The 27,723-nt window shown below is 40.2% G+C and overlaps 3 protein-coding genes across 6 annotated transcripts in view; 1 reads left to right on the top strand and 2 right to left on the bottom strand.

Moving 5' to 3' along the window:
- Positions 1-13,396, bottom strand: part of AFG2A (AFG2 AAA ATPase homolog A) — a 206,109-nt gene extending 192,713 nt beyond the window's left edge. For all 3 annotated transcript variants that reach the window (XM_074823611.1, XM_074823612.1, XM_074823613.1), the window contains exons 1-9: positions 13,255-13,396; positions 12,612-12,736; positions 11,851-12,008; positions 8,740-8,798; positions 6,987-7,622; positions 4,651-4,780; positions 3,970-4,026; positions 2,969-3,092; positions 1,390-1,645 (exon numbers count right to left, since the gene is read on the bottom strand). In XM_074823611.1, the coding sequence (XP_074679712.1) occupies positions 1,390-1,645; positions 2,969-3,092; positions 3,970-4,026; positions 4,651-4,780; positions 6,987-7,622; positions 8,740-8,798; positions 11,851-12,008; positions 12,612-12,736; positions 13,255-13,390 (1,681 nt within the window). In that variant the 5' untranslated portion in view covers positions 13,391-13,396. The remainder of the gene's footprint in view (positions 1-1,389; positions 1,646-2,968; positions 3,093-3,969; positions 4,027-4,650; positions 4,781-6,986; positions 7,623-8,739; positions 8,799-11,850; positions 12,009-12,611; positions 12,737-13,254) is intronic.
- Positions 13,397-13,449: 53 nt separating this feature from the next.
- On the top strand, positions 13,450-26,784 carry NUDT6 (nudix hydrolase 6). Of its 2 annotated transcripts, none has more exons than XM_074823617.1 (5): positions 13,450-13,647; positions 14,121-14,324; positions 19,493-19,548; positions 22,552-22,606; positions 26,141-26,784. In XM_074823617.1, exons 1-5 carry the CDS (start codon positions 13,500-13,502, stop codon positions 26,524-26,526), a joined length of 849 nt encoding a protein of 282 aa, XP_074679718.1. In that variant the 5' UTR covers positions 13,450-13,499; the 3' UTR covers positions 26,527-26,784. The 2 variants fall into 2 exon arrangements, with proteins under 2 accessions (XP_074679718.1, XP_074679717.1); XM_074823616.1 differs by having other exon boundaries at positions 26,138-26,784.
- The window catches only part of FGF2 (fibroblast growth factor 2), a 34,469-nt gene continuing 28,723 nt past the window's right edge, over positions 21,978-27,723 (bottom strand). The window contains 1 exon segment of the mRNA XM_074823614.1: positions 21,978-27,206. Coding sequence (XP_074679715.1) covers positions 27,021-27,206 — 186 coding nt within the window. The 3' untranslated portion in view covers positions 21,978-27,020.

Genomic DNA, 27,723 nt, shown 5'->3' with positions numbered 1-27,723 from the left:
CTTTTCACTGAAAGTTTTAGATTACATTAGTTAAGTATTTACTATGTGAGGACTGTGACACAGGCAGACTGACAGGCTTCCAAAAACACAGAGGAAGGAAAATAAAAAGGGAGTTTATATTTTGTTGTTGTTGTTTGTATATATTTGTTCTAAAAAGAATGTTTGCTAACTTAAAACAGAGCTTAAAACACAACTGAAGCCAACAGAAGAGTGCTATAAAAAGAATAGCCTGTGTCCGTACATATTTTTTTCTTCCTGATCCATACAAAATTCCACAAATTGAGAACTATCCCTGAAAAATTCTGGAAACTGGCAAGTAAAAACCTTGCTGTTCCAGGTGCCATCACCCCTAATAAAACTTCTGTCATCTTCATAGTTAATTCTGATGCAAGAATTAACCATGCACTGTGCCACTGCCAGAGGAAGCTGTCCCAGTGCCAAGGGAAATAAAAGTAACCAGCACATACAGCAAACACGTATTTGTGAACTACAAGGGAGCAAATAGGCATAAGCAGAGCTGAAGAGTCATATTTTGACTAGACTGTTTTAAAAGGCTGCTCATGGGTAGATTTAAGGTCCAACACTTCAACCGCGTAGACGCATTCTAGCAAAATGTAAGAATTCAGCGTACTTTTAATATTTCATCCAATGAAAACAGAAGTGAACTCATGTTTAAGTATTCCCTGGAACATACTGAACCCTGGCTGCATGACGTGTGGATAACTCTCCAGGGCTATGCCTGTACCAGAGGCTAAGGGACACTTTCCAGCCCCCAGCTCAGGATGTGCTCTCCAGCTCTCCCAGCTCCACTGCGCAGGCCGACCCAGGTGCATACAGTCCCCGAGCCCCCATCACAAGCTCCTCATCTGGAGGCAAACGAAATACAGGCACAAAATACGGAAGGGAGCCGCAGCAAACACCACTCAGGCCCACACTCTCGACATCCTGGGAACAAGGACCTGCAGGACAAGCTGTCTAGCCTGAGTGACTTGGGATTTTTGTATGGAAGGGGTAGGCTCTACAGCAGAATTGGATATGTCAGGTAACTCATCAAACCACTGGTTTACTGAGGGACAGCTAGCTATCCAATATGCTAGAAATGGCACAGGGGATTCCCCAGTGTTGTTAATCTTAACATTCCATTTTAAAATATATTAATATTCAGAGTTTTTCTGACCTACCCAGGAGCAGACCGGTGTTCCTCATAATCCATGAGGAATATTCCATATTCCATTCCTCATATTTCTCATTCTATGTCTTGACACAAAAATTAATTAAATCTCATTTTTTAAAAATCTGTTAGTACACACTGTGGATTTTTAGTTTTTTAAACAAAATAAAGAAACTAACAATAAAGTAAGATCCTAAATAAGACATACAATGTCTCACCTGCTTCCTTGCACAAGGCTGCTAAGTCTGCACCCACATAACCATGTGCACTATCAGCCAGTTGCGCCAATTCTGCTCCTGTGAGTGAATGAGGCACTTTCTTCAGAAGCTTTTGGAGTATGTCCAGGCGGTCTTGGGCATTAGGAATTCCAATTTCTATCTCTTTATCAAAACGCCCAGGTCTGCGCAGTGCTGCATCCAGTGCATGAGGACGATTAGTGGCCCCAAGTACCAAGAGCTGCCCTTCACTGCCTTCCTGAAGGCATCAAACAATGCAAAATATTAATTTTAGAATACAATTAAATGTCACGTATCTTATAAACATACTGCTTGCTTACTTTTCCTAACTATTACACACATTAAAATCCTGATGCTAGCTCTAAAGGAACAAAGCAAACTTTTCAGAATATATACCCAAGTAATCCCACCCAACCTATCCCTAATTGCAATTTAGCAACACTATAGGCTGCATGCACATACAGATAATACAAGAGAAACCCTACTCCAAGATGCCCTCATCCCAGTCTCTCTCACTTTAATCCCCAGGAACCTGCTTTCCTATATGAGGAAAGTAAGCACCAAGGAAAGAAAAAGAAGCATTTAAGCTAAAAGGCAGCATTGGCACAAGAGCAAAAAGGTATCAGCAGACCTTGAATAAACAAGGTTGGAAAACAGATCATTTAAGGTATCAAAACCAGTAGAGACAGGAGGTTATAACACTTCCTATAGGTTCAGTAGGAAAAACAAGGTCAAAAATCCTAACCAATTTCTCCAAGCTCTGCTTTTTCACTTTTAGAATGAGGCTAAATCAGCTAGGAGGTCTCCTGCAGTGCCGTTCTCTTTTTGTGAATGAAGCACTTTCTCCAGGAAGAATATCCACCAGCCTTTGCTATTGGAAATATGTTCTGCCTGTGAACAACTCCAGACTGGTCAACTCAAACTATCGTGCAGGAAAACAATGAGAAACTTGCAGAGTACGTAAACAGCAGAAACTCATTTTTATCCTGTTATCTTTATGAAAGAAAACCGATTTCTTTCATATTTTCTGCTAATAATCACAAAATAATAGATGAGAAATTGGCAAACTTTACAGGCTTAATCCATAATGTACTCAAGTCAATTAAATTTACTGTTTCTTTAGTAGGCTTTTGTTTATGTCCTAAATATTGCTATGGCAATCTTGAAGTAGCTGTTGTTGCCTTTAATGATGCAGCCTGCGTATCACCAGAAGTATTTTGATTACTTCGATTTCAGAGCAATTAAAAATATCTGGCTTAGTTCAGTGATGGGCTATCACTAAAATTTCAGTTTTATTTCCAAAACTACAAAGTAGAAGGCAAACAACAGCGAACAGAATAAAACTTATTTTCTTTTAATCTCACAGTTATCAGGAGACATTCCCCTCCTGTGTCTTCTGCTTAGCATCCAATAAAGCATTAGATTACTACGTAAAGTCTCACTTAAGCCTATTTTCTTTTCCCCCAAATGACACATCTAAAATTGGCTGCATTATAGCAGCAAAATTATTTTGTTCAGCTAGTCCCCATACACATTAACTGTCTCAGTGCAGTCTACTTACTGAGCCAATGCCATCCATTAACGTCAGCAATGAAGCAACAACTCTCTTTTCAACTTCATTCTGAGCCCCTTCTCTCTTTGGACAGAGTGCATCCAACTCATCTATAAATATAATGGAGGGGTGACTGGGGAGAAGAAAAAAAAAAAAAGGAAAAAAGATTAAGGTGCTCAGGTCAGGAAGATTTAAAACACCAAGGCACAGAAGTGCAAAGCTGTTTATGGAAAACGTCCAGTTCCTACAAAAATTAACAAGCATCCCATTCCTTTAGGCAACTGAAGGTTTCAACCTTGAGTATGGTGTTACTCAAAGACATAACTAAAATGACTAATATATTAGGCAACAAATACCTTTAAGGTGACCTACCAATCTACTTTTCTATGACTCTCTCCCAAAGACTCAGAACTAAATATACCACTTTCATGAGTAAAGAGACAGCTTTTTATTCGCCACTTCTACACATACCGTATGCGGCAGTCTTTTGCTAATGTGTTAGGAACACCAAGCATCTGGAAGTCTAAAGTCTGCCTCAACCAGCTTGAATATATTTGGGCAGAATGCCACTCTAATCCAGAGGCATGCTATAACCCGTACCAACACTAGCTCATTTAGAGCTGGCTTCCGTGTCTCAGCACAGTACTACATTGGTCTCCAAAGATAAAACTAGACAGAAACATTTGGATCCAGGTGAAACTCTGGCTCACTCTTCCATCTGTTGAAATAAGCGTACAATACACTAACGATACAGATCGAGCAATTTGGCACCATCTGCAACAGTCTCTTAAAAAGGGTAGTGTCCAAAAGCATTTAATAGGCATACTAGAATTTCACTGCTTTCCTTCTAGCTAAGCTCTATATAAACAAATTTATTTCCTTTTAAAAACCACTGCAGGAAAAGATTACAATTCAAAGATTCTCACAAATGTTTTTCTTTTAAGAACATTAACGCTGGAACTAATAACACAAATAAGCGAGCGCGAATAAAATTATCCAAAAGAACATACCGCAGAGAAGCTTCAGCAAATATCTGACGTAATCTTGATTCAGACTCCCCATAAAACCTATAATAATTAAAATATTTTATTAAAAAACATCTTTTGGTCTTTTCCAGGCAACTTGGAAAATTACTGCTCGTGTGCTCCAAAAAGACATAGCACACCCTTTCAAATCCCAAAGTATATGCAAATCTACAATAGTATTTATTTCCAAAGGACAAGAAATTAAGGTAAAATGGGGCACAGGCAAAGATATAGCCATCTTGCAACTAGAAAAAAAGATTAAAGGGAAAAGCTTATCTCTTCTGTGTTAGAAACATAAAGAACAAAAAAAAAATTAGCCCCTGGGGACATTAATCTGTCCAGTATCATCTTAATTTCAAATGTGCTTTAACAAGCCACTCTTCTCATTGCAGAACTAACACGCAATTGCAGATGCAGTTTTAGGCCTCTCTTTAATTTAGTCCATGTCTTACACAAATTTCTTGGCCAAATCCAATAAACCTCTTTTATTGCAAGAAGAAACATAAGCCCTACTTGAGAGAACCCTTTCCCGTTTGTTTTGACTCTCTTGGGCAGATAGCCGATAGCCAATTCTACATCTACATCTATCCACAATGGATAGATGCCAGGACAGATTTTGGACTAACATATTTATAGAATTAATGAAAATAAATTGGATTTACTTACTTGCTTATTATTTCAGGACCATTAATAACGGTAACGTGAGCACCAACCTCATTTGCGATGGCTTTGGCAATCATAGTCTTCCCGGTACCTGGAGGGCCGTATAATAGCACTCCTCTAGGAGGAGAGATTCCTTTAAACAAGCACATGCACACAGAGAAGAAAGTTAGTTGTGATAAGGACTCACTTGCACATTTCACTGTCCCAGTTATTACCAGTTATAACTTGACCTCAGCATTAACATCTTTAACAGACATATCATTTTGATAAAATTGTAGGCTTTCAGTGGGAAGAGCACTCCTACGTGAGACATGCATCTATATTTTTTAAAGTCCAAATGATTCTATTCAAAAAGCAACTATTTAAACCGTTGTATTTTTCAGTAGTTCAACACTGTAATTCTCTCCCTACGCATTGTGGTGTTTGTTTTTTTTTTTTTTTTCCCCAAAAAATTACTGGACTGAGTACCTAATGTCTATGAATGTACTTTATTCATGATTCTTACAGTGTCATTATTACAGATTTCCAACATCAGAAAACCACTTCTCCAACACTCAAAAAAAATTCAGAAATACTGTGAGGCTTGATTCAAGAATACTTACAAAAAGATGAAAAACACACATCAAAAGGATGAATTTGCCTCTTTAATGGCGACTGTTAAGAGCTGAAACAAATACCCAGGCACAGAACATAAGGGACCCTAGAAGAACAAGGTACTAGTGTGTCCAGTTAAAATTAGACAGAAACTACAGGTAACTGCATGAAGTAATATTATGATCCCAGGTGAAGAGCCAAAAAAAAGGTTTCAGACCAGCAAGGCCAAATTAAATGGGCACAAGGCCAAAAACAGGTGAAAAATTATAAAGCAAAAAAGTGACAAATGGCTGACAAAGGACTGACCCTGGCACAAAAGACATTGCTGAAACACAACCAAAGAAGAAACATTGGTTAGGTACTGCAATACCAGACAGGGATTGATGCTTGAAGGGTAGGTCACACCCCAGTGGTGACAGAGAATAATACAGCTGGCGTGGACAGAAAGCCCAACTCTTAGGAGCTAATATACTCGAAAATAAAAAAAACCTATCTGCTAACGGACAGAGAATAGAAATAAAGTGTCTTTACAACAGGCTACTTCACAACAGTCCATTAAAGCATGTGCTGCTCCCTCATGTGGTGTTTCTGATACTGGCAAGAAACAGAGCTGCTGAACCAAAGGTCTCGCCTCCGACAGCCTCGCTGCCCAGGAGTGGACAAGGACTCTCAACATTTGGATGGTTACTAAAGGTTTGTAGCTGGGAAGACGACATCATCATCTCTCATTTAATTAGTAGAGAATCTGATCACGCACTTCTGGGACTAGGTGTGAAGAAGGCTGATGCTGAAGCAAACTTTCTAACACAAAACTACGTGGTGATGCTGAGGCTGGAGGTCAGTGAACTGAGCCGGACCACAAACGGATGAAGATGCCTCACACCATCCCAGTGACACCTGCCAATCATGCCCAAGCAACACACACCAGAAGAGCCACCTGTGTATTATGGAAATTGTCCCAATGATCACTGAAATGACCTCCTCTGTAAAGCATATGTGGGAAGAGGTAAGGCAGAAAAATAAAAAGCCTCAAAGACGTGATATTAAAGAAATATTTATAGGTAGGAGCCCTGTCTCACAGTGATGCACACCTAGACAAGTACAATGAGCAGACATGCCTGCTTTATGTACATATTCATTTGTAATAAATACACATACAGTTTTATCTTTGTCACAAAAATTCTCTAAGTTCATATTTATGTTAGATATAACTTTATACATGTCAACAGTGATCGGGTTAGTTTTTCCACCCTGTAATTCCATACTAAATGCACTGAGCAGTTTGAGTAAACAGCCTCAAACACTTCCTTAAAATTTTGCAGGAACCCTACATATAATTGTATATTTTTCAATACAATTGAAAAATAATTAGTTGACTCTACCAAGACAAATTAAAAAAATCTTACAATGACACAAACATCTGCACCTTTCAAATACCCAAGTATAGAATTCTTTCCTATTTGCTATAAATTCTGCTTATGCATACCCGAATTTCCTTAAGAGACACATATTTCTTTCCTATTCAATTATTTTTCACACGAGCTAATCATAACATCTTCATAGTATCCATACAGTATAATTATAAAACAGTTTAACATTGCTTGGACACACAAGTATACCAGATCAGTGTTTCATAAAATTCTGTGCATATTCCTGGAATAACTTGGGGTTTTTTTAAAAAAAAAAAGTCACGTTAAAGAAAAAAACTAGTATCAAACGAAGAAAGCCAACTCTTAGCATCATACCGTAACTCTTGAACAGTTCAGCTTGCTTCAAGGGCAGTTCAACTGTTTCTCTAATAGTTTTGAGCTGGCTGCTTAAACCTCCTATCATGTCATAGGTGACTCGGGATTCACAATCACCATCTTCTGCTACATTGAGCCTCGTTTCAATAAAATTGATTCTAGTTCTTGAAGAAATGAAATAAAAAGCATCTGCATTGCTTATTGCTCCAGCTTTGCCAGTTAGTGGGAGTCCCTCACTGCCTCCTTTCCCAGCCAACTCCAAACCATCAGTGAGGTCTGCACCATCTCTCTTGCTGTAGATTTTATCTCCCTGAGCAGAGTCTTGACCACTGGCTGCCACAGCAGAACTGGGTGTAACGGGTGAACCTGGCTCCATCAGTTTGCTTGGTGTGCTCATAGATGCAACCTCTGGACTAGTGTCAATGTCCATCTTGCCGAGCTGCAAGGACAAATCTAACGTACTTGTCTCCAAATCAGACCTTTCAAGGTCTGGCTCATGCACATCACTGGAAATGGCACTGCCATGGGCAGTCAGCTCTGCACCATCAGTTCCTTTCACCTTCATCACTATGATGTTACAAAGTTTGCCATAGAAAGTGAAGGCCAAAAGGTTTCCTGGTAAAACTATTTTCCCATCTATGAGAAGATCAAGGAAAAAAAAAAAAAAAAGACAAAGAAGAAATTTCAATCTACTTTGACAGCAATAACATTCAGACATTCTTCTATCAGAATAATTCTTTATCAGGAAGCCTAGAGAGTGCTATATATTAACACAACAAAAGGTAGTTAGGTAGTTTCAAGGTAAGTTAAATGATCATTTTGTACACAAGCAGACTACTGGATAAACATTCGTCAGTATCATACACAAACTCCCACACTAAACGCATCATTGATTTGAGGATTTTAAATTTCATACAACAAAGGGAGATTATGGAATTAGTAACATAAGAATTAAAAATTTTGTATTTGCTGTGTGCCTTATCAGTACGCAATATTTTATGTTTAGCCCACCTTCTTTGAGAGTCTTGGCCTAAAAAAGGTAAGGTTTTAGCTTTTGCGTTGACAGAGAAAGATTAGGAAATGTGAGCTGAATGCACCCTACAGGCACAGAAAAACAAAGGCAAAAATGTAAACAAGATTTATTATTTCCAGCTGAACTAATGAATTTGGAATGTAGCTCATGTCTCCTGCTTCTTAGTGTAGCAATACTGTTACTAAACCAGAAGATTCCCTTTGAGTAGAACAATTTGCAGTGAGCGCTTTGAGCAGCACCACCTTCAACAACTTACCTTGCTTTTTCACCTTACTTATACATATCTACCACCCAAAGAGCAATTTTGGTTATTTACCACCAACATAAAAAAAAAAGATTCAGAGTCGCTAATACTGATCCCTTATCTTGTTTTTAATGTGTAGTATTGCACTCTTTACTTCACAGTGCAAATAAACTCTGAAGTGCATGACACTACCAGCCTGAAGGCCAGCAATGATTGCTAAACAACTGTAGCTTGAACCAGCAATAGGTATAATGGACAGAAGGAATGGAATCATGATTAACGTAAATTAGATATTCACAGCATGGCAAAATTATTTAGGCCAAAGACCACCGAGCCCTAGAAGAAGTGTGAGCAGAAAAACGTCCTCTGTTTTGCCGTAAGCCCTTGATTAAGAACAGAGAAGCAATCTTACATCCAAAACTTGATAATCTACTACAAAAATTAAACAGTCAAAAGAGAAGCAACAAAACTTATACCTAGGTTTCTCAGTAGACAAACAGACATTTCCTCAGCATTAATGGTGGCATCTTTGTCCCTGTGGTAGGAAAAAAAAAAAAAATAAAATTTTTCCAAGCAGTAACTACTTCAAAACCAAAACAGAGTCTGCACCTCTAAGGCAGCAGAATGATGAATACCACCTATTTTACAGTATATGATTTAACCCCACAACCAGAAAAGATGAATGAGAACTTTAATATCTTCAGAGTTAAAATGATATGATCTGAAGACTGCAGACACATAGTAACAAAAGAAGCACACATATTTAATTTTGGGTTATTTTTTCCATGCAAAATATCATAAGTTATATTTATAATATCTTAAGATTACAAATATGGAACGCATGCTTCTCATCTCACCGGGCAGAATGGCCATTGCTATATTTACTGAATTGAAAAAGTTATAGATAAAGTCTCTTTCAGCCCTGCAAACACACATACACATCTTCCATTGATTAAACTAGCACCTTGAGCACTTGAAAAACTGTGCATATCTTAAGTGACTCAACAGATCAGCCTTAAGCCACTTCCCTCATCAGCCCTGGCCAGGCCTACAGCATTTTCTCAGACACTGTCTCATCACTGGGATGTAACACACGACTTAACACCTGTGCTCTCAGCCCAAAGCAAATGAAAGGTAAAAAGTGTCTCATGTGAACTTTTCTGGTGTTCATAATAAAACATTTTACATCATGTTTACAACTCATTGAGAGCAGTGACATCATTAACTCTCCCTGCTCCTCAGATACACTGCAACATAGAAGGCTGTGGTGATGCAATCATTTTTCAGTGATGGCTTATCTATACAATCTTTTTCCTGTTTCATTTGTGGCTTCACCTTTTATTAAATCCCATTAAACTGTTTTTTAAAATTCCTTAGGATTTACCCCCCGCCAATCTGTACAAGCTTCACACATTAGCCCTTCTGTTTCCACAACAAAATAAAGGTCTCACTGTATCTGTTTTGCAGATGCATGTCCACAACCTTTGTAAGCACTTACACCAAGAGCTGAACAGCAGCAGCACCAAAGGCATTTAAAGTGGATACGGCCGCTGCAAATAAAAGTCTGATCAACGGGGGGAGCTCTAAACCTAGAAATAAAACCCCATTTCTCAATTCTACTGATCAAAAAAGCAACTTGAGGGAAAGAGGGGGTATTATGGTAATTTAGAGGAGAGCTCTCAAAATATCCTAGCCTGAGTAAACACATACTCAGTTACATTGTTGGGGCCTGAGTTGGGGCTTGATTATTTTAACTGGAAGAAAAAGCTAAGGTACACATGCAAGCACTTCCCCAGAGGCATTAATTTGCAAAGAATTAACTACACCTGTAAAGTGCCTAGAAACCCAGGCAGTACTCGAATAATGGGATTCCCAGTTATTTTTTAATAATTTCTATTCTTACATGATAGGACAGCACTATGGTTTGTAGTACATTTACAGGCTTAAAACAGACTAATTACAGTTTTCATGTTTTCTCTCCTAGAGTAATCCTAGAAAAACAGTCATTTATATGACTCTTAATCTGGTGGCACACATGTGTAACAGTCCTCGGAGCCTGACTCCTGACTAGGTGAGGGGGAAAACTCTGACTGTGGAACAGTTTCCAATAAAATTACTGTAATCATAAATATTTCAAAGGTTACTTGTGACTCCTCTGACCTCATCCTTAGCTTATATTTCAGAAAAAGTCACAACTTTAATGAAATAATGAATTGCATATTAACATGGGGAAATATAAATAGATTGGATTTAATTATTTATTTCACGTGGGGTTGGATTTTTAATTAAATAAGTGTTTTCAACAACCTCTGTAACCAAACAGTATGTAATAATAAAGCTTCCTATATGATTAAATTAGCCATAACAAAAAAGCTGTAAAGACATATTTTTTTTCATTTTCTGGTGAGAAGAGAGGCATGGATGGCAAAGCAAGCTGACACCAGAAGTCAACATACAATGTGCAGCCAAGTTAACCAGTGAAACTATAATTAAAGCTAAACTGGTTATATTACTGACAAAAAGCAAGATTGCCTCACCAACATTTCTGAGAGTCAGTATGCTGGAAAACAGCATCTCCCACTTCAAATGGACAGTGACAATACCATGCTTGAAAACAGAGGTTTGACTGGGAATTAAAGTGTTGGGACACTTTCAAAAGTACACTGTAAAATAACTTTATTTAGGAAATAACTATAATCAGATTCTTTATCAGCCCAAATGCTGACTCTGTGGAATGTTATGACAAATACAGGAAGTCATTCAATAGATCAGTAAACTGCTAATTTCTCAAAGCTTTCATGATTTCAGGACAACTGTGATTTGCACCTTTTACTCCCTTTTTTGGGTGAATTTCAAGTAAAAAACAAAAACATACCTCAGAATTTCCAATCCTAAAAAATATTCCAGTAAATAAAACTGGAGCTCAAAACCAAGCATATATAAAGGTGAAGTTTTGAAGGGAAGTGGTTAAAAAAAATTACTTTACTCTCCCCAACCTGTCAGCCAGTAGTTCTCTTAACCGCAACAGGACTTTTCAACAAAAGCTTCTCAGATAGCAGTTTGCAGTATACTTCCTAATAACAGCAGCAAAACAGGGTCCTTCTAACCTGACATTAACTCTACACACAGAGATCATCCTCATCCTTTACAAGTGACTTAGAAGTTTAAAGACTCTGCCCTGATCATGCAGTTATACATCCTTGCCTAATGCAAATGTAACACAGGCAGCTTGACCTCTGCTTCAGGATGTGCTGGGCTATCATTACTATTCATTAATTTAAAGCAAAGAATCTCTTAAGGCTAATGAGCTCAGTGTCATTATGTTCTCCACCACAGCACCACTCCTCAGTTGAGATTTTGTACAATAGCTGGGCTGCTCCACCGCCCACAGAGGTAGCAGTCAGCAGCAGTTAGGCACCAGTTATTAAACGTTAATCTTAATCCTACAAACATCTGCACGTTTGACTTTGTGCGGGTACTAGTTTCATCAAAGCAAGAGAGAAAAATAGCATCTTCTAAGAGGTAAGAGTCTGCAGGGCAAAGCAGACACTTCACAGCACGTCACTAGGTTATAACAAGTTGCATACCTCAACTTTACATCGACTTCCTCTGCCTGGATGACAGCACCAGTCACCGGCTGCACAGTGACAGCATCACCTGGATTTACTTTCAAGTTCTTCTGTGTGGTTTCACTCAGCCCAACTCTCCCGCCTGGAAAGCCTGTGGTAGGCCAAGCTGTACAGACCTAGGAAGAGTTTCAAAGCAAACAACTGTCAGTCGAGATTTCCCCCTCGACTTCCAGTCCTCCAGTTAAAGTAAGCAATTACTTTACGATGTTACAAAAAACATGGGCTGAGGGGGAAGAAGAATTAGGTTAAAACCAGGTGCCACACAGTAAGATACAGGTAGCACTGTGTTCTTAAGATATCCAAGATGCTTTTTTAAGAAGGAAGAAGTTATATTTTGCCTACAAAGGAGATAAAAAAATTCCACCAGGACTATACACGTTCTGCAGACAACACAAAAGCATACACTGTGCAGACTAGGAAATGCTACAAGTCAATGAAGAAAGAAGAGTAAAGGGCTGTACTTTATTTGCAAATAAAACACATGTGTGAGCATATAAAATACATATATTGACACACATGACTTATAAATTTCTTGAAAAAAATCAGCAGCATGGATTTTTTTTCCAGTACTGAGAATTAAAGATGTAACTACACTGTAGAAAACATGAAAAAGTACATTCGTTATCTTCCCATGCATGCCCCATTTTGGTCCCTATTCAATACAACAAGAATACACTGAAAGCACAAGAAAAGCACTTGTAGGAACAAGCGAGTCTCACCTCCTGTCGCCCATCAGCAGAGGTAAGCAACACCGGACGACCTATGCATATGTTTGCAGACTTCATGCTGCTCAGCGACAGCTGGGCGAGGGATCTTCGCAACATTTTCGGAACTTTGTCATCTCCTAACATTTCCAGGAGAAAAAAACCCATCATTTTTTTCCTACCTATCAGATGAATTCTATGTTTCTCACGCTCCCCAGTCACTACAACTAACAAAACCCTTCCAAGCCCTGACGAGAGCCGTGAGGGAAGGGCAGGCACCCTCTCGGGGGGAAACCGCGCTATAACGGGACAGTGTTTCTGACAGGCCTGGAAACACCCATGGTTACACGCTGCTGCTTGCTGGATTTTCCACCCCGTGTTAGCTACCAGCGGGACCCTTCTGCGGCGCTCATTACTCTTCGATAGCGTAATAAAAAGCGAATTTCACGGGGTCTCAGCCGACCTTGCCCGAGACACTCCCCCCCCGCCGGTCCCGTCTCCGTGAGGGGACGGGGCAGCGCCTCAGGGGCTGGGCCCGCTCTGGTGGCGGCGAGGAGCGGGAGCCCGGCTTTACAGGGACCCATTTTCAAACGAGCCGCCCTCAGCCCCCCGGGCCGGGGCAGGCGTCAGGCCGTCCCCGCCGCCCGCACCCCTGTACCTGCTTCCACGGGCTCGGCGACGCCCAGCGCCAGCGGCCCGCCCTCGGCGGCGGCGAGGGGGAGGGCGGCCCGCGGGGAACCGCCGCCGCCCGGGACCGGCCGCCCCTTGCTCTTCCTCCTAGAGGAGGCGGACATGCTGCCCGCCAGCTGCCGCCGAGCGGTTCCGGGAGCAGAGGGCGGCCCCGCCCCGGGGGCGGCCGCTTCCCGCCGCGCGGCCTGGCTGTGCTCTGCCCTGCGCAGCGCTATGGCGAGGCCGTGGCGGGCGCGGAGCTGGGGCGCCCTGGCGGGGCTGCGGGCGCGGCCGGACAAGTTCGGGGGGATGAGCGTGGACCTGGCCGAGCTGCGCCGTCCCCTCCGCCTGGAGCGGGCCGCCTTCGGGCGGTGGCTGCGGGGCAAGTGCCGGGCGGGGGGCCCCGGGGCAGCGGGGTGGGGGGCGGCGGGGCTCCGCGGGGCGCCTCGGCCCCTGAGCGAGCTCCCCTCAGCCGCCTCCGCTGCGCTGGGTGGGCGGCGGTCGTCGTCCTCCTCCACACACAGCCCTGGCCAGGCGGAGGAAGGCGGTAGAGATCCCTTTCCCAGAGCCTTAGGGCACATACTGACACAAAAGCCATCGGGCCATCGGTTTATGTGTAAACGCCAAATCGTACCACGTCAAATGCTGCGGTGCCTCCTCTGCAGTCACCGCTGTCACATTTCTCACACCGATGGTAGTTTGACCCTGTGGTAAACGAGAGAAAACCACAGATTTCCATGTGTTAATCCCAGCTGTAGTACGCGGTAAGGTTTAAAACCAGAAGGAGCAAGGGCAAGGGGGGTCTGGGAGTGGCGGCAGCAGCCCTTGCCCTCCTTACCTTGGTCTCTCCCGCAGGCGCGGTGGCCCGGTGGCGGGAGGAAGGCCGCGTCGCCGTCTGGCTGCGCGTCCCCATCCTCCAGAGCGGGTTTGTGGCGGCAGCCGCTTCGCAAGGCTTTGCTTTCCACCACGCCGAGCAGGGCTCGTCCACCCTGACGCTGTGGCTAGGAGAAGGGCCCAGCAGGCTACCAGGGTACGCCACCCACCAGCTGGGAGTCGCAGGTTAGTTACAAAAGCGGTTGCGCCCACAAAAAGCCTTTTGAATGAGCCCTTAGGTCCGAGTTCAGTAGCAGATTGACTGTTCCGCTGCACAACCAGCACATGGAAACCAGGTGCTTACTGTTGGGGTCACTTTACAGAGTGAAGCATGTCATTCGTGAATGCCCCTGTACAACTCTGTGTGTTGCTAAAAACAGGGCAATAAAGAGAGGTGTCTCAAAGTTACGCCGGTTTGAGAAAATTGTAAACACCTCGGGGAAGAAAATGTGGTCACAAAGCTTTAAAATTTTAACTCATTAATATTGTTTTTAAACACCGTTTTGAGAAACAGAGCTTGGCTTTCACCTTGCAGGTGAGAGAGGTAAGCTTTCAAGGTTGAAGCAGCTTTTTAAAAGTAACTAGAAAAAAATCATTTCCCTGCTCTCTGTCCTTAGCGTAGATGATTAATATATGCATCTGCCTAAACTATGCTCAAGTTAAGGTCTGTGAATGGGGCGAACTTGACCCAGCAGGGATTGTTCAGGAGCTAGCACAACTGTTAGCCTAAATTACAATGGTCTAAAAGCTGCTCTAAGCTGTGCCTAGAAATCCACAACACAAACAAGTAGTATTTTACAAACAAACATCTGGACACCATACTCTTACCCCTCTACACCTCCCACAACCAGAGTTGGAAGGGAATTGCTCTAAAAACGGAGGAAATTCCCAAGGAAATAGATAAAATAGTTTCCCTTTTTAAAAAAAAAAATCTAATGCAGTACACTGAACTAATGATGAGCCAAAAATACAGTCAACTTGAACTCAGCTTCACCAAATTTGACTGGTTTTGCCCTCTCAGCAGCCTTCCACAGATATGCAATTACCTGTCCCATCACTCGGTAATCTCCTGTAATCTGGAGGTTGGTTTGGACCCCTCTCATACTGGTAAATGCTATGTAATACTCATCAGATACAACAGAGGGAGAGCAAATCTCTCCCAGTACAAACTTGACTTGTTTGTCCTTGGTTTGCAGGGACTGTGTGGGACATTAATTCTTCACCAAGTGCTGTTAAGACACATAAACAGCAATTTGAAAAAATCTAATTAGGAAGGTCTCATAAAAGCTGTGTTAGGTGAAAGTAAGTTTTGGAAAAACAAAGCCTTCGATTACAAAACAGTGCTACTACTATCGGTAGTGGGAGTTTTCAGTTACAAAGCCAGCAGGGGGCAGGGTAGAAGCTGAAGGCAGGCTTGGATTTTTTCAATGGACATGTTAGAGCATGTTTTCCTGAGGTATGAAAAACCTCACCATTAAAATATGTGGCATTAAACTCGAGTAAGATAATGCATTCTCCTAGCAAAAGCACCGTGTTACTCCTTATGGTTATAACTTGCATGTTTGAGGAAACATGACTAACTGAAAGGGGCTTTTTCTGAAGTAGGTTTTGCACAGCTGGAAGTGCTATTTAAAAGAAAATCATGTAGTAGATGCTTTGTGACCCAATAGTTATCAGGAAGGACTTAATATAAGAAAAATCATAACTCTGAAAAACTCTCAAATAAACTTGAAAATACAAAAAATGCACTTTCAGAGCATGAGCGTAATTTGCTGTTGTACTTTGAGAGAAACACTTTGCACATGGCCAGTAGGAAAAACCTTTGAGGAAAGAAAACGCTTAATAAATGCAGGTATATGGATTTCATCATTTATCACACAGATTTAAAAATTGCAGAACATATAATGTGTATATTCTTTCCTACCACTTTTCAAACATGTACATTTTTATTCATTACTGGGAGTTTCTTTAAAAGGGGTGAAGGCTTAAGGAAGGCATTTGGGCAGATAAGCAGATTTCTGTGTGTGAAATAATGACTTCAGGTTGTTTTTTTTTTTTCTTCCTCTGTTCCACTCACTTTCAGTGGCTCTGGAACATGTCCCAAGAATATGCAGTGTGGATACCACCTGGCATATGTTTATTCCATTATCTTTCTACTTCTGGGAGAGCCTGGATAGTGGAAGGGCTTAATTCTATTTGTAATTAATTTTACTGAAATACTAAATTGTTTAAATATGTGCATATTGTGTGTGTGTGCCAAACCCTAGGCATTTTTATTTCCTGAACAAAAAACTGTGTTTTAAAAAGTTTCTGCAGTAAAGAAATGCAAATTTATTGATGAGAGTCTTCATCTCATAGCTGTGGCCAATCAGTTAAATACAGGACTTAGTCCCTTAAGCATCCTGCAAATACAAAGCAGAGACTCGAGCCTGGTTTGCCTGCCTGCAGGAAGCCAGCACAGGCAGCAGAGGACAGGTAGCGACTCTGCGTTGCCAAGTAGACCAGCAGCTGGATTTTGTCCTGTCTGGAGTTTCCCACACAGCAAATGGGGCGCAGCCAGGGCCAGCGCCTTGGCATCATCCAGCCAAGTGATGACAAAGGTGTGAATAAGCAAGGTCATGTCATATTTTGCCAGACTAGATCAGAGTCGCCAAGCAGAGAGTAGCAAATGTTACTCATTGGGCTTGGCCATTATTGTTTAGAAATAGTGGAATATGTGATGTGTCTTCCAACTAACTCTGTTGCAGCCGTTTGTAGGCGGCAGGGTTTTCCAAATATGTAAAGGTACATAAAAGCTTCTGGTGTATGAAATGATTAAGATGTTTTTGAAAAGCTTTTCCAAAATTCTCCGCCTCCTAGGAGGAAGTGGTCTGCCATCCAGAAAGTGACGTGTTTGTAAATAGGCTGCATAACAGTGGCATAGGAAGACAAGTTGAGGAAGGAAAGTAAAAGGAAGAAAAGTAAATGTCATTCTCTTCTCCCTCCTGTGTAGTGTAAGCCTTACAACACAGCTGTTATTTTCATTGCTACCTATCTTAATCTAGTTGTTAAAACAAGTCACTGGAGTTGAAGAGAGAGAAGGGTCTCCACACACACACACACGATCATCAGCCGTGGCCAGTCCTGTTACTTGAGGAAGTGTGTAAAATGAGCAGCTGCATAAATGTCTGACTGCACAGGAAGGTGGAGTTAGGTTATGATGGTCCAAGGAATCAGAAGTGATTTAAAAGCAGTTCCCAAGTTGCTTTACAAAGTAATATAGCTATTCCTGTCTGCTGCTGTTTGCAATGCAAGCAGTCATGGGTACCCTCATTACATGGATGACAAGTGCTTTTCAGTGCTGAACATCTTTTCGTACCTGTTTACATCAAAACAGGTAGAATGAAGATATTTTTCCCCTCCATTACTCATTGTCTGGTGTCATCTAAGGGATTTATTTTTTTTAATAATTTTTCTTACCTATTTCCCAAAAGAGAACATTCAAAATAAAGCTGTGTTGTAATAGTGATTACTTGGTTAAGTTACAAGCGTAAACCTTTCCAGAAAGTCATCCTGGCGTTGGATGGTTTAAAGCTCCAGGTACCACATTTGTAGCAAGAGGGAGCATTTTTAAAACCACAGTTCAGAGCCTGCAGCCAAGCTCTGATCTCACTGATACTAACCAGGTGCGGCCCAGCAAGCTTCAGCAGAAGGACTCCTGAGTTACACTTGGGAAAATGAGACCAGACAGCAAATCCTGTTGCTTTTCTTCTTCCTTTCTTCTTGTTTTGAATTTAGGTATCGTCTAGCAGAGATTCTGGACATCTCACAGAGAATTTCACTGTCAAAAATTACATTCACAGGCATCGATTTCTGGGGAACAGAGGAGAGAAAATTTTCAACCTCCTTGATTCAAACTGCAGTTTCCTGTCTTCAGCAGCCCTCCTTGATCTCAACAAACCGTTTGGCTGAAGAATGGCTTTTCTAGAAAATAATCTCTGTAATCACAGCATGCATCAAAGTTGCTCCTGCTTTCCTTTTGTTCCCTCTTTTAAACAGTACAGTACTTGAACCTGGACACTGCTGTATATTTACAGGAGGAATGAAATCATAAAGTCACAAGCCACGGGGAGGCAGATATGTGACTACACTCTTAAAGCATGTCCTTTGACATATCTCGAAGGAAGATTGGTATTTCACTTTTAAATATTCCTCCTACACATAAGGCTGCCATGTATTATTAAAAAACAGAGGCCATTTAGAGCTGGACACTCATTCCTTAGTAATTCCCTTCTGTGGAAATACTTCCCCATAGCATTTTAAATGCATATATCATCACAGATCTGTCCACATACTTTTCCTCCTGCTGTAAAATGACATAAGCATTTTTTTATTGTTAACTACTAATTTGAAACCCATGCATGACTGATGTGGAAAAGAGCCTGGTAAGCTGCACCACAGTACTCATTCTGCTCACCACAACGCACTTTAAAATCTGAGAAAAATACCTGTTTTAAAGGGAAGACATTTTTAAAATATGACCAATGAGTGTGACATGATGATTAAACATGAAAGCACTTGGGTTTTAAAAAGCAGGAAAACATGTAATCTGCGGGAGAAAGTCATGGGCTGAGCATGAGGGCACGAGGAAAAGCTGAACTTTTCAGTTGTACATTCTGATATTTTTTTTTTTAATCAAGTGACAGTGTCACTTTTCCACTTGGAAGCAATGCTTTTTGATTAATGAGTTAACTCGGATACTGGGCAGTTCCTGACTTGAGTTGTTATCTGCGTAGTACAGTATGAGTTCATAGATAGTCAACTAGTTGAACATTATCAGTACAGTCAGCCCATTGAGTACTAAACCTTGTGCGTTATTAACGAGAAAACACTCAAATCTTCACTACAGCAGGCACGAGTTCTGTTCTGAATTTCACTGGATGAGAGTTGTTGCCCATCGTGGCTACTTGGCCAGAGTCACTGGAAAAGTTTCTGTTATTTGAGCAAGATTACAGGCACATGTCTGCTGAAGCAAGCAGCTTTCCTTCATTATTTGGATGATGTCTTATTCTTGCATTCTTTAGGTCTGATAATATAACACAAGCAAATTATTATTTTCATTTTATGTCTAATCTGGAACTTAAATGTGGGAAGTATTTATCTTGGTACGGCTAACTTTTTTTATACAGGATAGTTAACTTTTTGTCGTATTGTGTATCAGTTTTCCACTGACAAACCACTTTCTGTGATTCATCCATACAAATCTTTCTAACTATAAACTGAGTATCATGCTTTATCAGAACATGTTAATTTATGGTTATGTTTGAACTTGGTTGTCTAACACTTAATCTTTTTCAATATTACCTCTCTACTAGGTGCTGTTCTAGATGAAAGCACTGGCAAGGTGTTGGTCGTACAAGACAGAAATCGGGTAAGTTTGTTACAGGATTATAAAATAAAGAAGTTCGTTTAGATAAGCCTACTGTGTAGTATAAAACATATTTTTATTTTTATTCCAGTCCAAAATTGTGAAAGTTAAAAGTTACTTTCTTTTTCAAGTGTCTTGGAACACATCTATCAACAGATTGCTGTATTGCATTTGAAGGGAAAAAAAAAAAGAACTTTGAAATCAACATTGTTGTTGATTATAACTGGTGATTAAATCAGCAGAACTAAATATCCTTTCTGGTTTGAGTTTTGTGTTTTCTCAGGAGTCCTGATCCTGTGTTGGTATCCATGCAGACCTCTGGAAAACCCCAGTGGCTCAAAGCAGATTTTGGAAGAAGGATTCTGATTTTGTTTGGTTTTGAAAATTCCAGGCGTATCTGTGGCTTTAAATAAGCAATAATGTGGTTGGCCATAAGCTGGAGACCACCTTAGTACAGCAGGTGTAAAGATCATTAATTTCTTACAAACTGCTTGACCTCGCTACTGAGAATGCCAAACCAGAGAGTCTGAGTGTGGTGCTGGTGTGTCCTGTGATGTGGCCTGAGGTAACCAAGCGTCTGTCACTGGTCACATCCCAGCCTCCATCAGGCTAACCTAGATTTTAATACAGCACGTGCAGAAAGTTCACTGACTCGTTAGCCTGTGCTATTCCATTTAATATACTTAGCTTCTATTAGGCTTTCATTTGCAAACTAAAGTGTCTCTAGTACAATGAGATGAACTGCAATTTTAACATTTTACACGCATAGACTGAAGTATACTTGGATGCATCATTTTCATTTTATATAGTTAAAACTATGACAGAATCTCAGAGACATTTTTCTGTCTTTCCTCAAATAGCTACTAAGAGATTTCTTGTTGGGACCCAAAACATCAATTCATTGATAACAACACAGTTAATGAACTTCAATGAAAGGCTTTCATAGGCAGGTTCACTCATAAAACATACTGAATTTGCAACACAAGAGTTCAGAGCAAGAGAAATACCATTTTCTTTTTTCCTTTAAACTATTAATTTTATACTTTTACTTACCATAAAGTAAAATTTGAAGGACTTCTCTATAGCAGGACCTTCAGGCTTACACTCAGTCATCACCAGTTAAAGCATAAATCCAGCATGCAAGCTATAGGCTCCGAAAGCGGTTCTAGTTCTAAAGTCTCCAGGAACAGAACAGTACATCATAAACTTTAGAAATGCTACCTTGATTTTCCCTTTTATGCACACAGAAATTATAAAACTGCATGCTTACCTTTTGGTACATATCTTAAACAGGTCTCAGACTAAAAATGGAAATTGCACATTCTACAGATTTAGAAGGAAATAGTAGTTTTCAAAGCCCAGGAGGCTTAAGGTTTAACTTCTTCACACTGTGGTTTTGTTAAAGCTCACCCACAGCCGTTTGAAGTGCAGATGTCTCTATCGAGTTTTACAGTGAGACATCAGATGCTCTATTCAGGTTCTAGGTCCAAATTCATACTCGGCAGGCATTATTACCTCCTTAGCCTCTGGCCCCAAAACACAGAAGGACCACTCTGGCACCACTCTTGCCTCCAGCTCATTCTGGAAAGTAGGATGGGGGTATTCCAGGTCAGCTATGTCAGCTTACCTTTCCAGAACAAAGCTAACAGTGCAGGGAGGGAGGGAGGGAGGTGAAAGGAGAAAAGTAATTGTTTCCAACTCCCCCTTTACAGCTCTTTAACTGAATAAAATTAAGGATAAAACCTGATGTGAATGAATGCCCATACATTTCTTGTGCAGTAAGCAAATAAAGTATCTCAGTGCAAGCAAAACTGGCTCAGACAGTTGTTTGCAAGTGTCAGTTCCACCACTCCCCTCCTTTCTCCTTCCCCCGAAATGAACAGTTTCCCTGAAATGGTGACTTTTAATACAAATGGTGTTCTGAAAGCTTAAAAAAAAATAAATTCAACAGCTAGTGGAATTTTAAGATCTGTTTGGGTTTAATCGTGAAAGGACAACTCCACAGCACACAAAGAAAGATTTCCAGGAACTGAAAGCAAATCTGAAAGCCAATAGACAAGTATGTATATTTTCCATCTGCACTATTTTTCATCTGTTACTTTACACTCCTATCCAAGCCCTTTAATAGTGCCCAGAAAAAAACATTTTCCAATGTAGTTGGTGTGGTTTCAAATCACTGGAAAGCATACAACTTGCCTCTCTGTGCTGCATGTATAAGAAAAGCTACCTTTTTTTTGTCAGTGTACCTTTTTACTGCATTAATTTCTAGTTGAAGGTTAACTTCTTCCTACATAAACTTATTTAATAAGAAATAAAAAGAATAGTACACAGATGTAAAGGTAAAGCCTACAAATCTTTGTGCATTTGCAAGAGGTGTAGGAACTGGGACTCCTTTACCAGTATCAATAACCGCACCAAGTTTGCACTTCACATTCTGTTTTAAGTACTGAACTTTATTGCAATTCAATAAATGCTTCTATATATAAATCACACACAAGGCCTCAGTTTTTGTATTCCATGAAAACAAACAAGTTACACTAAATGGTTATTACAGACACACAAAGTCATCTTAAAGCCAGTGCAGTATAGAACAGTACTACAATCATAATACCTGTTTGTAAGATTAAATATATATACATTTTTTTAAAAGCCAAAACCATGAAAGTGGAATACATTAGTGATTAAATATAAGATTATATAGTCTATAGCAGCTTTTTTTAATATTCAACTACTGTATCTAGTTATCTAGCAGCAACATTGTCTAATGACTGTTAGACAGTTTGTATTTTCAATCAGTAGATGTTTTGTTCCAATATTTCATACAGACTGATGATCACATTAGCAAGAACAAAGAAGTTCCTACTGGAAGTCTTACTAATGTTTGTAAGAGTAATTACAATACTGCAACTTCAACAAAAAAAATAAATCACGTGTTAATTTTCTCCTTCATATCAGAGAGTACAACACAGGCTGCATACTTCATTAATATTTTTTCCTCCAATACAGACTATAAATGCGTGGAAATTTCCAGGAGGTCTGTCTAATCCAGGCGAAGACATTGGTAAGTCAGAGGATAACAGGTCAGACATCAACAGAGTTATAAAGACATTTAGAGTACTGAAATACATTGTGACCCACATCACTCCTATGGCTTCTTTGAATTAATGGTGAATAGATGATGTGACATGATCCTATGACCTTAATGGTAACGGGGTAACATATGTTCAGGGCAGAGAAGTTTTGTATTTGTAATATTTACCCTTTTCCACAATTTCCCTTAAGTGAGTGCTTGAAGCCAATTTACTTTTTGTGGGCTTGTTGGATATGCTGTAATATGAGCCAAAAGTGCAGCGGATTAAGGTAATCAGTATGTAACCCAAATAAAACTGAAAGCACGAGCTCTCAGCTCACACTGGAATCCAGGGCAGTGAGCTCAATGATGTACTGAGCAAAAATTTCCAACTCTCCATTTTTATGTGCAAAACAGAAATAAATACAGTTGCTTCCTTCCACCCTTGTTCATTTGATTTGTTTAGACTAAGAGCTCTTTGGCAGAGGAGCAGCATTAAGTGCAGTGCCTCAGTCTTGCGGGCACCTATTTTCAACCAGAGAGATAAGGCACTTCCGTATTAAAAACAATGCTGATTTGAGGAAACCTATCAGTTTTACCCAGCGTAAGCACAGGCAATGAACAACACTGCTGGAGTTATGTTCAGAGGTGAACGAACAAGGGTGTTTGTGAAAAGACAGAAAATCATGCTTTTCCTCCTTGTATCTTACCCCTTAAAACTACGATCCACAGACTGCTTAATTGTTAAGTTATACTGCAGTTATTAGGTAGGTCTTGTTTTCAAAAGTTGCATTTGCTCACATTAATTTAGCCCCACATCTGTATTCAAATATGTTCTTCCACAAACTCAAAAATGTTGCCCAGAGCAGTGAGTGCAGCAGCTCTGGCAAACTGGGTATCGAGCCCAGGTTTCCTGACAAGTTCATACCTTATACATATCTACTATCTTAGCAGTCTTCCTACAACAGTGTGTGGAGGGCTTGTTATTCCAGCTCATTACTTCAATACATGCAGAAAGTTTCTAGTCAGCGGGATATGGCTGAGTTGTAGTTTTCTTAACTCTTGAGTCACATTAAGTCTTTTTGTCAAACATGGTGATAGAATTTAAAACTACTTGCTTGGCAATGCAAATACATGTGACATAGTGAAATGGATTCATGTTTTCAGAAGAATCCCAACTGCCGTGTTTGCTTAGCCTGATTCCTTTTCACTTCTAGTGACAGAGCGCAGGTCTAGGCCAGGAGATACCAGAGGGATTTTTGTACTGAGGGAAAAGAATGACCAGCACTGGCACCAGCTTCCCCAGAGGAGTGCTGATACTGAGTAGGCCAGTGGCCATCCCTCGAATAAGAGGTGAGATTACAGCTGGAGCCTGGATGTAGGTATTGAGAAACACCTGGGAGGAAACAAGTCTCTTACAGCTCCCTTCCTGCCATGACTAAACTATGTAATAATAAAAGTTACGATTCTCTGCATCGCATCTTAACATTACAAAAAGATATAAATTAGTGAAGCATAAAATATAATAGAGCTTAATTTTCCTTTATCCTTACATCAAACCTTATAAACTCACAGTCATTCAAGGGAATAAATTTCAAATTGCAATTACAATGCTTGAACATCCTGCGATTATATAAGTGACAAAATATATGGCTGCCTACTTTAATGAGTACAAACTGACTCGTGCAAGTAATCTGAATAGTTTCATAATGCAAATTAAGCAAAGTGCACACATTGAGTATTTCTGAAACTCAAGCCCTAGTGTTTCTTCTAGTTTAACTGTCATTATATATTTTTTATATATATACACACAAATTAAATAAAAGGGAAACAGAAGAAGGCACATCTAAAAGCAAAGCTCAAAGCTTAAATGAAATCCCTAGTTACTTCATTTTTCTTAACCGTAGCCTACCTCAGCATTCTTCATCACCTCACTTCTTTGACCACTTTTGTGTAATACAGCCCCCTGCTGAATAATAAAACCACTTGCCACAGGGAGTTTGCTTCACAACCACTATTTTAAACCAGAGGACCACAGAGGCCTCTCTAGGCAACATAAAATGCAACCTCTCCAAGGGTCAGGAATGGCAAATGAGTACCTTCCCCATTATTCAGTAGCCTTTTAACTAATTAATACTGTAACAGAGTCACCAACATAAATGTTCTACAGACATCATGTATTACTGGGTCTCCAATCCCCCAAAGACCTCTATATACTTGGTGTAAACTTTATACAGCTCGTTCTGTTGCAAGATGGAAGTTGAGGTGAGGCAGAAATATGTGAAGAATCAGGGCCATTAACATCTAGTTGTTTGGCCCCTGCTGGATAAATCATTTTGTTTATATATTGCTAGCCACTGTATGTCCCAATTATTTCCAATATTTGAAACTACCCCTAAAACGTCTGTTTTGTTCACCTCTGACATGCCAAGAGGCAAGCTTCCATAGGAACGCGAATCTCTACACAGTCTTTTAAAATGTACTTTGCTTTTGGAAGTAAGCCAACACACTCATTTCTTACAGTAAATGAACTAATGGCATCAGGTAACATTGCAAAACAGCTATATGCATTTACCACTCAAACAAGACACAACTACGAGTTTACATAGGTTTGGAAAAAGCTAGTATTTTACCTACCAGTAGTTACCCCGGGCAAGTAGGATTTGACTTGGCTACGATGAAACTGCAGATTTGAGGAAATAAGTGGAATATCAAAAAATCTCATTTGGGCTCTTCAATTTAAGTTATTATTCAAGAGACAAATCTTCTCTTTTGAAGGGTGCTGGATAGACGGGCAATTCTCTGGCTGTAATTGAGTACACAGACCCTCTAGGCCCCTGAAGTTAGGGCTGCTTTGTAAGGAGGAGTGTTAACACTTACATCACTTTGGTTGATGTACACAAAATGTACACCTGCAGCACAGATGCAGCAAGTTCTCTGCAAGAACAGACTACGTGCTACACTGGTGTTACGGCATATTTGAAATGTCACTAGACACTTCAGATACATCTTGAAAAGGACTTAGTGCCAACTTTCACTTTCTTCAAACAGTAAGTTTACCCATTTTGTAACACCCTGTGGCAAAGTGCAGTGAAACTGATCTGACGTACGTCCAGGTGTTCAGCTGCACCAGGTCTGAATCTGACACTGGCCAGAGACAAGGAGAGACACGGGGGCTAAGAGTCAAAGGACTGGAATGAGGGTGCGATGCTGTCTCAGATTAAGAGATCAGTGGGGCCAGCAACCAGGAGAATGTCCGTTTCAAAATCACACCCTGTACAGTATTATCGAAAGATTTTTACTTTCATCATTTTGTAGGACACAAGAAAGGCATGTAGCAATTTGTTTTGTTTGGTGACTAAAAAATTACCTTATCCTCGTGTTGAAAGAAACAGTCTTACATTCTGAAAAGCTTATGAAACAGAACAGAGAACGCTTTGAGTTAGATTTTCCACAATCAAAAGGCTTAAAGAGTGTTAAGCTATTCTTGTATGTATTGTAAGGATTGCTCTTTTCACCTAGGAGACACAGCAGTTCGAGAGGTTTTTGAAGAGACTGGCATCAAGTCAGAGTTCAAGTCCATCCTAAGCGTGAGACAGCAACATGAACACCCCGGAGCCTTCGGGAAGTCGGATATGTACATCGTCTGTCGCCTGGAGCCCTCCTCCTTTGACATCAGCTTCTGCCAGCAGGAGTGCCTGAGGTGTGAGTGGATGGCCCTCGATGAGGTTGCGAGGACAAAACAGGCTACTCCCATCACCAGCAACGTAGCCAAACTCTTACTTTACGGATACCGGGAAGGGTTTGATAAGATTGATATAACCATGAGAGAGTTTCCAGCTGTCTACCCAGGCCTGTTCTACAAACTATACCACAGGGAGCTGCCCGAGTCCTATAGAAACATTACATGATAGCAATACATTTCACATTTCAGTATATTAATAATTTAGAATTATTACTGTAGTGTTATATAGACCATATTAAAATTATCCATGGAATTCTTTTTAGGTTATTATTAGAAAGTAATTATTTATTCTCTAGTAATCTATAAATTATTTAAAAAAGTAAATACTGCTATAAGTGTGCATCAGATATGTTTTCCTTTACTCTGTAAAGCAAACATAAGGTAAATAAAATAGCTCTATGTAGATATCTAGCAGAAAACAGAAGTGTTACTGATCCTGAAAAGACATTTTCCAAGTAATTTTACCTCCACACACACTGGCACAATAGGTTTAAAGAGCAATATAAAGACAATATGAAACATTCATGTTTTAATCTGGTATCTGCAAAAGTAGTGAATATCAGCAAAGAATTGCTTGTATTTGTGCTACTTCAGAAAGGAGTAGGAAACTCGACCTCTTTAGTGTAGCGTGGCATATGTGCTTGGAATCCGCCATGGAAATCAGCTTTTAGCAGACATGGGAAGAAAAAGGATAGCTTTCTGTCCAGGTCCAGTTTTTGGTCCAGGTTTGTACTGTCCAGTTCTTTTCAGTGCCACATACCAATCAGAATATTTCCGTGATCGGTAAGTGTTATAGTTATTAGATTCCAAACGCTCAAAAAAGAAACATTCTTCTGTTGCACATTTCTAAAAGGGAAAAAGAAAAGGATTATTGATACTCCATCACAAATCAATTCTTCAGATTCATGGGACTAACTTAGCAAGAGTGTCAGCATGTCAGCAGTATGTTTCGTTTTAAGAAATTCACATGAAGTGCTTCATGTTTGAAGAAAGATACAGTTATTGTGAAAATATTGTTAAAAACACAAGAAGAGTAATTTTTAACTATGGTTCATTTATTGTCTTTAACACAGACCAAGCAGATTCTAGTTTGTTTTCGCTATGTAATTCCTTGTTCTGATCTGAAATTCAAACAATTAAATGAAGAGCCCTGTCCCTTGGCACTTAACTCACTTCCGAGCTCAGTGGTTTTGCCATCTCATTCCAGGTTATACTTTAACCAAAAAGAAAAGCAGGATGTAAGAGAAAAGGCAGTATCTTCCTTGCCTTCCTCAAATCAACCTTTTTATCAATTAGATAAATAGCATGGCATAGAAGTTCAGCCTTCGCCTATTCTTTTCTAATTTTGAGCTTTAATTTCCCT

Source organism: Strix aluco, chromosome 4, assembly GCF_031877795.1.
Source record: "Strix aluco isolate bStrAlu1 chromosome 4, bStrAlu1.hap1, whole genome shotgun sequence".
Taxonomy (NCBI): Eukaryota; Metazoa; Chordata; class Aves; order Strigiformes; family Strigidae; genus Strix; species Strix aluco.
The sequence above is the reverse complement of the archived record's forward strand: the minus strand, read 5'-3'. Positions and strand labels throughout refer to the sequence as shown.

Excerpts from the sequence above, each read along its gene's own strand:
- NUDT6 (XM_074823616.1), top strand. The coding sequence starts at position 13,500 with ATGGCGAGGCCGTGGCGGGCGCGGAGCTGGGGCGCCCTGGCGGGGCTG. Across the intron at positions 13,648-14,120 it reads CTTCGGGCGGTGGCTGCGGG|GCGCGGTGGCCCGGTGGCGG; the intron begins GCAAGTGCCGGG and ends TCTCTCCCGCAG. Across the intron at positions 19,549-22,551 it reads TCGTACAAGACAGAAATCGG|ACTATAAATGCGTGGAAATT; the intron begins GTAAGTTTGTTA and ends CCTCCAATACAG.